Genomic DNA, 10,093 nt, shown 5'->3' with positions numbered 1-10,093 from the left:
ACTTAAAGAACTGAGCTAGGGCTGGGCCCCCTCCTCTTTTGTCTTGAGGTGTGGCCCTTATGGGAGTGTCTGTCTCTTCCAAAGTTGCAAAGTCACCTTGTCTTCCATCTTGTCTCCTTGAGGGCCTGGCCCTGTCTGACTGCCTATAATATTTCTATATAACAATAGTGTCTCATGAACTTTCCCAGGTAGGACTTAAATGTGTACTCTTTTTGTCTCATCCTCCCAGAGTGCTGGGATTACAGGTGTGTACCCCCACACCCTACTCAGCTGGTGTCTTTTTTGGAGCCTTGCTCTTGGCTTAACACACACACACACACACACACACACACACCCTATTTTTGGCTTAACACACATACCCTGCTCTTGGCATCACACACACACACACACACACACACACACACACACACACACACCCCTGGTAGCAGTATGGATTTTAAGCCCTCAAACTAGATTCTTGCTCCAAAGGGAACTTTGGGGACTTCCTGTCCCAGTGGAGGGTAACTTTCATGACCACTGGCTGGCTAAGCAACCCAAGAAATTTAACTTAAGCCCCCCACCCCCAAGCAGGGACCTCTGACATACAGGGGAAAGGGGGAAAACAAGCAGAGACCATGAGGCTCATGTAAAGACAATGTGGCCTGGAATTCATTGTGCTTGGGTGCAGGCAGAGGGCATGATAAAGCCTGCTGTAAAGAAAAAGAAGTGTCCCTGTTTGGATGGAGAGAAGGTAGGGGTCATTAGGTGGGAAGATCCCAGTAGACATCTATGGTCAAAGCTCATTGACAATCATATATCTCTTGGGTGGAGTCCTTGAAGTGTCCAATATAAATTCTTGGGTATCTCAAGATGTTCCAGGAGTTGCAAAATTCCTTGTCCTATCTTATCTCCTTTCTTGTGAACTGAGCTCAGCTTCCTACAGAGAGTGGTGCTTCTGTGACAGGCAGGCTGGGGGCTGGAGGAGTCAGGTCCATTTTAGTCTTTTAGTTATTATAAGAGAAAAGAGGGGGCCGGGGAGATGGCTCAGTGGAATAAGCCCTTCCCTGGCAAGCGCAAGGTCTGAGTTCAATCCCTGGTTCCGCCAAAAAAAAAAAAACAGGAGGATCACCACTAGTCCAATCTGTGCAGTGAGACCCTGTACCAAATACAAAAAAGAACAAAAAAAAAAAAAAAAAGAAAGAAAAAGGAAATGGGTGTTGGTTGGGCTTTTTCCTGTGTGTCATATGGACAACCTAGTGGGAGAGAAATCTTGAGGAACAGGGCTGAGTCGAAGAGAAGTCAGCACCAGCATCTGTAGGTAATTGTGTGTGCACAATCCTGTAAAAACTGTGAACCCAGCACTTGGGAGGCTGAGGCAGGAGGAGGACTGCTGTGAGTTTGAGGCCAGCCTGGACTACAAAGTAAGTTCCAGGCTGTCCTATACTACATGATGAGACCCTGTGTCAGAAGAGAAGAGACAGAGGAGAGGGGAGGGGAGGGGAGGGGAGGGGAGGGGTGGGGGGAGAGGAGGGGAGGGAAAAGGGGGAAAAGAGAGGAGAAAACTGAGAAAAATTCTGGGCGAGAAGACATGGAAATCCAGACCTGGGGAGGGACTGGAGTGGCCATCTAGGCTGCTGCTGACCTGAACATGCAGAGCCAGCAGTCTCGGGCTAGGGTAGGAGGGGAACTGTTCAGTAAGGAATGAAGTAACATTAAGGTTTTATAAAGGTGATTTGGATGGGCTAAGTGAAGCCTGCCAGTCCTAGGAACTGGGCCAAAGGTCGTAGTAGGGGAGGGGAGTTTAATTAGGGATAGAGTAAACATAAGTGGGGGAGGGGGGAAGTATTTTATCCTAAGGTAAAATCAAGGAATTGGAATTGCAATGATATTTGAGAGTAAGATTTACAGAAAATGTATAATAAAATGGCCTTTTACAGAGAAAAAGGAGAAGGTCTAGCGAATTTTAGAATCTGCTCTGGGATCCAGGGTTCTGGTGCTGGTGCAGCATGCGGTACTGGGGTCGAACTTGGGACCTTGCACAGATGCTTGTGCCGCTGAGCTGTCTCCCCAGCCCTGGACCCCTGGTTCTGGGTAGTGTCCCGCCTCTTTAGCAGCAAATATCCCAGTTCAGAGTGTGGGAAACTCATGCTGAGAACTGAAGATCCATGAAAGGAAGCAGAAATGAGTGGATTTAACCTTTTAGGAATAATACGTGGGGCAGGGATATAGCTCAATGGTACCGCGCCTGTGTGGCAAGCGTGAGGTCCTAAGTTCAATTCCTAATTCCAAACAAAAGAAATATTAACTACCACCTTCCATTGGAAAAACCTCTCCTTATCCATAGTGAATATGGTTGAAGTTCTTCCTCTAAAAGTGGAGCCTGATCTCCCTGGAGTCTGCTTGGCAGGGTGGCCTGTGCTCTGCAGGGTCCCTGACTGTCCCTTGGATATTGTCCTTCCTCCTTCCACCAGCAGGCGTGAGGCAGCAGTAGCAGATGGCCGTGGGGGAGGCAGTGGCCACATGGCCCGGGACCCCAATCTCTCGCTCAAAAGGGATGCAGCAGGTGCTGGGGACCCATTGCTGGACTTGGAGATGTCCAAGCTGGGCCCAGGAAGGGCTTTGGCTCCTATCTTGACGCCTGAAGCTCCTCTCCAAGCCTTGTCCACACGTGGCCTCTCCAGACACCGCAGAACCTACAGGAAGCAGCCTCATCTCCCTGATCAAAATGCAGTGTAGGAGTCAGGTTCTACTCAGCACTGGCTTGTGCTGAGGCGGCCATCCCAGTATTTCTCTTTCCCAGTGGTCAGATCTCGGATCAGAGCATCTTGCCTTAGCCTTAATTATGCAGACCTGTTGTTACAGACGCCTGGTCAATGTGTGTCTGACGTTCATGCTGAGGTCAGTGATGGCGCTTCACTGCTGTCTACCACGATGGGATATCGCTCCAAAGCCTCCGGGATGCCGTAATAAAGGCAGACGGGAACTGCTCTTGGCACGATCAAGAGGAGTTGGAATTGCTGGTTTGGCCACTCAGGATGCAAAATGGTGAAGCCGCTGAAGAAAACAGTTTGGTGTTTCCTCAGAGGGTTAAGGTACACACCCACAGGAAAGGAAAACACATCTGCATGAAACCTGTGCCGTGGTGACAGCAGCACTGTCACAGTAGCCTGAAGTGGACAGTGTGAATGCCCATCAGCACTTTGGGTTCAACAGTGGTGCGGCCACACAAGGGACTATTATTCAGACATAAGAGGGGAGCATCGATGGCGCCTGATCGACACCGAACGTTACATACTAATGATGTGGTTCTATTTATATGAAATGTCCAGAATAATCAACTCCTTAGAGAAATTAGGTGATTAGAGCTTGGAATACTTAAATCTGGGAATTTAATGTAAAAGGGCCTGTTAAATGGAAGAGAGTTTCTTTTGAGGACGATGAAAATGTTCTAAAATTGACTGTGATGATGGTTATTAACTCAGTGAATAGACTAAAAAGCACTCAATTATATCCTTTAAATGGGTGTTTGCTATATAAGTATCTATCCAAAAGATCCATTTGCTAATTTTATAAAATCTAACTGTAGCATATTTCTCTATTTGTCTTTGCTTCAGCTTCCTAAATAGTCACTTTTCAGAGGAAGTAGCAGCGCACATACCAGCGCTAGATAAGCGTCGAGCGCAAGGGGCATTTACCTGTCTGTCTCCACCCTTAGATCTGGTGCAGGGAGCAGCTGTGGAGTTCGGCAGAGTCCTGACCCAGTTCACGCACCACCCTGTGTCCATCCTGAGAGGGGGCTATGAGCGCTTCTCAGGCCTGTATCACTTCTTCCGGACCCAGAAGATCATCTGGATGCCCCAGGTGAGACAGGAGCTGAGCACAGGCTGGTTCGGTGCAGCAGTGTGGCTGGAGACGAAGGTGGGAGAGCAGAGAAGGCAATGGAGGGTGCAGAGGAAATGGAGGAGACTGGGCAGCCAGGCGCCAGGCAGGGGCTTCAGTTCACGGTGATGGGTTCATGGCTGTTAGATTGTGGCAAAATGTCCTAGGGGGAGTTGTGGGTGGGAGCTGTATCCCAAGTCAGATGGGTAGGGCATCATGGCCCTAGACTCCCTCTCCACTCTTGGCTCTCTGGTTTTCTAAACCCTTCAGGGTGCAGGGGATCCAGAAAAGGGTGAGTTAATAGTTCCTGCCCATGCAACTGTTGCTATGTAGGAAAGAAAGTGGTTATAATAAGGGTGTTGATCAAGGGACATTCCAGGTCCCTGAAGACAGGCATTTTCAAGAAAGCCCAGGTATTGGCTGCACAGTGGTTTACAGGAAGAACTGTGCCTGTAGGGTGGGGTGGGGTGTGTGTGTGTGTGTGTGTGTGTGTGCACGCGCGCGCACCTTGTGCTGAGAAGCTGTGTTTCAGTCTTCTTGCTACAACCGTCCTTTATTCCTCATTCAAGTTATTCTTTCCTGATTTCTTTGAAAGACCTGCACTCAGCCTCATTCACTGTCCTGGCGTCCTCTTCTAAGCTCATTTGTGGGGCCACGTTTTAAGAGACTATGGGGTCTGTGCTCATAACAGCTCTTTTCTTCCCTCACCCCAGGAACTGGATGAATTCCGGCCCTACCCTATTGAAATAATACCAGGAAAGATCTTCCTGGGTGATTTCAGCCAAGCCTGCAACCCTAAAGTCCAGAAAGATTTGAGAATCAGCGCACATGTCAACGTCTCCATGGAGACTGGGCCTTTGTAAGTAAAAGAGATACTCTTAATTTTTTTTGTCTCTAAGGTGAAGTATCATTTCTTTACTCAAGTGTTCTAGTGTCACATGTCTGAATAGCCAAAAAGGCTCTTAGCAGTGTGGGCACAGTGGAGCAGGGTCAGCACTGATTTTTACCTCTGCCTGGCCTGGCCTTGGCATTCTCTGCTCCTAGGTAGGATCTCACATGGTCCTGTAAATCTCAGCACAAGTCAATTTTTCCTGGTATTCATGGTAGAAAATATCCTGTTCATGCAGGGGCTGGGGATCTTATCCCCAGGCCCTGCCGTGTTGTGCACCTGTAATCCCAGCTCTTGGGAGGCTGTAAACGGGAGGATCACTATGAGTCCAATCTACATAGTGAGACCCTGTAGACCCAGTTTTAAGGTCCCTTAGAAATTCCTCCTTGCCTCAGAATTGCCCTGGTGCCAGGGATGTGCATGCATGTACTGTCATACACACATATGCACACACACACAGACACAGGCACAGGGCTATACCCATCCTTGTTCAGGAGTCAAGAAAGCACTGCACAGCCTACTTATCAGCTTCTGTCTTCTGGCCATGTGCAAATTTTGATCACCAAGACCCAGCCTGTACACTAATCAGTTAATAAAACTCACCTCAGAGGGAACTTCTAGAAACAATGTAAGAATTCAGCAAGGCATCTGGTAATAAAATGTACTACATAAAACCAATAGCACTAACAAGTAAAAAAGAAAAGACCTAATTTGTAATAGAGAAAAAAATATGATTACTGGGAATAAATTTAAGAAATATACGGGGCCTATAAAATATTTTAAGAGGGGAGACTAAAGGTATAGATAATAGAAAAGACATGTTTGGATAGGAAGCCTACTGTTGTAATAGTGGTAATTCTTTCTGAATTAACCTATACATTTAAAAAGGCCTTAAATAAAAAATGAGTTACTTGTGTGCAACTAGGCAATTTATTCTTAAACATTCACATAGAGAACTTGTGGCAAATGAGGATGAAGTGATTAAAGCCAGCCTTTCAGCAAGAACAACTAAAAGAGCTAGGAAAAATATAAAAATTTCATGGGGCTGGGGATATAGCTCAGCACAACAAGCACCTACCTGGCAAGCACAAAGCCCTGAGTTCAGTTTCCAGTACCAAAACAAAACAACACACAAAAAATATATTTTACACTAGAGACAGACAAAACAGTAACACTTTTTTCAGTGGCCAAAATCTGGGAGGAAGAAGAAAACTAGAGATGTTAGGCTGGATATTGGTGTTGCATCATCATACATGTGCCTCCTGATTTAGAAAAGAAAGAAAGAACAAGGTAGAAATAATATCTGAGAAGGTAATGACTGTTGCCACAATTAATGAGGTGTACTAAGCCACAGATTCAAGATGCCCTGTGGACTCCAGGCAGGACAATGCTAAAGAAATCATCCCTAGGCTCATGTCAAGATTAATGAAGACTAAAGAGAGCACACAGTAAAAGCTTCATAGCAAAAAGACATTGTCAAAGGAGTAATGTGGACTGATTGTTAAAATTAGAAGAACATGGAATACATGTTTATGTTGCTGGCACAGAGAACTCCTTACTTCCTGGTTTTGATGCTGTTGAGTGGGGGCTGCACTGACAGAGGCAATTCTGCTGACTATCATAAATTGAAAAGCAGTCACTTCTGAGATTAGGTAACTAGCATGTTGTGACCTGCCCCATGGAAGGGTTCACACAGCGAGAAACCGAGGGAGACCTCTAGACAGCAGCTAAGGAGGAACTGAGGCTTTTAGCCCAAAAGGTCACAAGCAATTGAACCCTGCTTATGACCACGTAAACTAGTGTGAGAGCAGCTTCTCCAGTGGAGCCTTCAGGTAAAACACAGCCAACAGCTTGACCATCTTTAGCTTGACTGTGTCTTCATTTAAATAGTTATAAGCATAGGCATCTAAGGAAACTATTAGTCAGGGGCATAATCACTAGGAAGGAACAGAGAGTACAATTCCAAGATTATATAGGGCCAGGGACAGTTTGTATTTCAGGAAAGAGTAGACAAAACTCACTATATCCAGGCACGGTGGTGAATGCCTGCTATCCTAAGATTCTGGGAGGCTGAGGCAGAAGGATCACAAATTCAAGCCCAACCTGCACAATTTAGTGAGGCCCCTTTTCAAATTAAAAAGTTTTTTTAGAAATTTTAAAAGGATGAGGAAGTATCTTAGTGTGGAAACCTTAGGTATCCCCAGTATCATGAAAATAGCAACAACAAAGAAGTGAAAAATCCCAGTGTATAGCATGCCAGTTAGAGTACTCAGAACAGCATTATGTCAGCAGTGAAAACTCATTAGCCCTGGTCTAGGGGAGAAAGTACAGCAGCTGAGATGAAAAGTGTGCTGGATGAAGTTAACAGTGCAAGGGACATTACAGAAGAAAGATGTGTGGCTATGAAGACATAGCAGAACATGATATCCAAAATGAAACATAGAAAAGAAAAAAAACTGGGAAAAAAATTGTACTTAGATGGTTTACTTAGAGTGTGTCAACCCGAGAAGCTTAGAAGTTTAATTAAGTGACTAAGCAGAGAGCCAGAATTCTAAGTTTATAGACATCCTCTTCCTGTGCAAGAGAAGGGCATGGACATTATGTAAGTTCTACACCCGCAGCCCCAGGGTAGCTTGTTTATAAGGAGGGGAGAGAGGCTGGCTAGAAGCCGCAGCTGCCGCCCTTCCCTTTGCTTGCTGCTGTTTTCTGTTGTCATGTACCACTGCCATGTGCCACTGCTGTTCTTTGCCATGTACCTCTCTGCCTGGAAACCAGCGAGTCTAGGCTGAAAGCACCACAAACTGTGAACTAAATAAACCTTTCCTTCCTTAATTTTGAGTGTCAGGTATTTTGTCCCAGAAATGGGTAAAAAGTAACTGATACAGAATTTGGTACCAGAGGGGTAGGGTTGTGGCTGTGACTATACCTGCTTTGGGGAATAGCTTACAGGAAGAAATAGGAAAGACTTGGAGATGTCACCTACTAGCAAAGAGCTGGAATGCCTTCAGGTCTTCTGTATGGAAGATTCTGATCAGAGCTCAGAAGACCAGAAGTGTGATGGAAAGCCTGCCTGTAAAGACCAGGCTGGGAAGGTTTCTGCTGTAAAGAACCTCTGCTTTCGTTGTTAGGCTGTGGATAATTTGTGTTATGGCTTGGCAGAAAATTTGTCTGCATTTTGCTCCCATCCAGAGAGTTTGCCTGAGACTGAGATTAAGCACAGTGGACTAGTTAATCTTGCAAAAGAAATCTCAAGGCAGTTAAATGTTGAGGCAGTGGCATGGCTATTGTGGGAGCTTTTAGTTAGATACATGTTGAGAGTCAAGAGCAAAGAGCCCAGCAGGATGGCTTAACATGTTGAGTTTGGCCAGAAAGGAAGGCTGTGGACTGCAAAGATAGAGCTGAGATCTCCATTGCTCAGGAGGAACAGGAGAATAAAAAAGATGGCCTGTGGGCATCAGGGAAGGTGACAGGTCCTCACCCTATGTAGCCTTGGAATCACAAGGGTGAGGGACTTTGCTTTGAAGAGAAAGCCACAGAGCCCCATGTTCCAGAATGGAGGCAGTGGCCATACAAGGTTCCAGAATGGTGGTGGCATAGAGAATTTGTTCCTCAGAATCAAATTCAGAGTGCTCAGAGATTCAGGCTCTCAATCCCTACAGCCAAGAGAGAAGAAATCCTGGCTACTGCTCCAGCTGGTGTCAGATCTTGGCATCATCTATGTGGTATTGGTTTTAGGTACATTCAAAATTCAGGAGTTCTGTGGTTAAGATGGCTTCTGCCTAGATTTCAGAAGGCCTGGGAAGCCAGGCATTGTGCCCTTGAGAGGGCAATGTGTAAAGCTGTGAGTGAGAAGCCTATTCAGTGGAAACCACAGAAGTTTGAAAAAGTCAGGAACATGGATCATCTGAAGAAAACTGCAAGGAGGGAGCAAAGCCAGCCTAGGAGAGAAGCCATGGGAGCTACCAGCAGAAATGTCGTAGGGATGCAGCCATATAAGGCTTTTGGAGCTCATAACTCACTTTGGTTGCTTCAGATGTTCCACATGGAACTACAGGATTTAATGTTTGCCCTTCTGGATTTTGAACTCATTTTGGTCCCAGTGATTTGTATCCTCCTGTGTATAACTTTTGGAATGGCAATGTATATCATGTGCCTTTGAATGTTGGAAGCATTTAACTTTTCATTTGTACAGGTGCTCACAGCTAAGAGTTTGCTTTAGATCTTGGGACTTGGACTTTTCAGCAATGCTAAAACTGTTAGGACTTTGGCAACTTTTGTAGATAAGACTAAGTGCCTTTTGCATAAAGGGATGTGCATGAGTCTTTGGGGGGCCAGGGAGAGAATGTTATACTTCTCATGTAATATAATGTTGATAGACTTAATAGTGATTCTTAAGGACTATTAAAGTTGTGTTATAGTGTCCAAGTTGTGAAATGTTAATAAGAGTGTCTTTGTATCTGGAGACTGGTTTAAAGAAGTAGATATGTAGTTGCTAAGTTGACAAAGGGTACATTATGATGGTTAGTATATTGCGTCAACTTAAGGCTTTGGAAGCTTAGCTGGATGGGCTCAGCAACTCCACACCCTAGGTGTGGAGGCCCCACCCCTAGGGTCGGGAAGGTCTGCCCTAGGGTGACTCAGCACTTAAAGGGTATGTAAAGGGGTTGAGGAAAGCTTCTGTAAAGCCACTTCCTTGGAGGAGCTTGATTAACAGCTGTGCCACTTTGGAGGAGCCCGGATCTTTGAAGCAGCCACTGCCACTTTCTTGGAGGAGCTCTGGTATTTGCAGTCCGCATGGAAAGAAGAGAGAGAGGCTTGATAGAAGCTGCAGGTGCTCCTCCTGCTCTGCTGCTCTTCATTGTTTTCTGCTGCCATGAACTGCTGCCATCTGCCTTGGAGCCAGAAAAATATGGACTGAAACCACCACTAACTGTGATCTAAATAAACCTTTCCTTTCTTAATTTTGGGTGTCAGTATTTTGTCTCAATTTGAGCTTGAGTTAGCTTCCAATGGATTATACTATGTATAATTCACTTCTAAAGGGGAGGAAATCAAAGAAACAAAGAATACATTTAAAGAAATAATGGCCAAAATGTTTCCAAATTTGGTACAACTATAAATGAACAGAATCAAGAATCTCACAGAACCCAAGCACAAAAATATCTGTATAAGGAAAATTATAGCAAGGCACATTATAAAAAATTAAAAATTATATTAAATATGAAATTAAAACCTCTGAGACAGAAAAAAAATGTTAAGAGAAGCTAGAGAGAACATATTAAATATGAGGGAACAAAGGGCCAGCCAAATAGCTCAGCAGATTAAAGCACCTGCTTAGGCAGATGC

General features: G+C 45.2%; 1 protein-coding gene across 3 annotated transcripts in view; it reads left to right on the top strand.

The window, feature by feature from the left end:
- The window catches only part of Styxl1 (serine/threonine/tyrosine interacting like 1), a 63,541-nt gene that overhangs the window by 29,282 nt on the left and 24,166 nt on the right, over positions 1 to 10,093 (top strand). For all 3 annotated transcript variants that reach the window (XM_004630447.2, XM_023714392.1, XM_023714391.1), the window contains 2 exons: positions 3,695 to 3,840; positions 4,572 to 4,717. In XM_004630447.2, the coding sequence (XP_004630504.1) occupies positions 3,695 to 3,840; positions 4,572 to 4,717 (292 nt within the window). The remainder of the gene's footprint in view (positions 1 to 3,694; positions 3,841 to 4,571; positions 4,718 to 10,093) is intronic.

This window comes from Octodon degus, unplaced genomic scaffold (assembly GCF_000260255.1).
Source record: "Octodon degus isolate 3935 unplaced genomic scaffold, OctDeg1.0 scaffold00035, whole genome shotgun sequence".
NCBI lineage: Eukaryota > Metazoa > Chordata > Mammalia > Rodentia > Octodontidae > Octodon > Octodon degus.
This window is presented reverse-complemented; position numbering and strand designations above follow the sequence as displayed.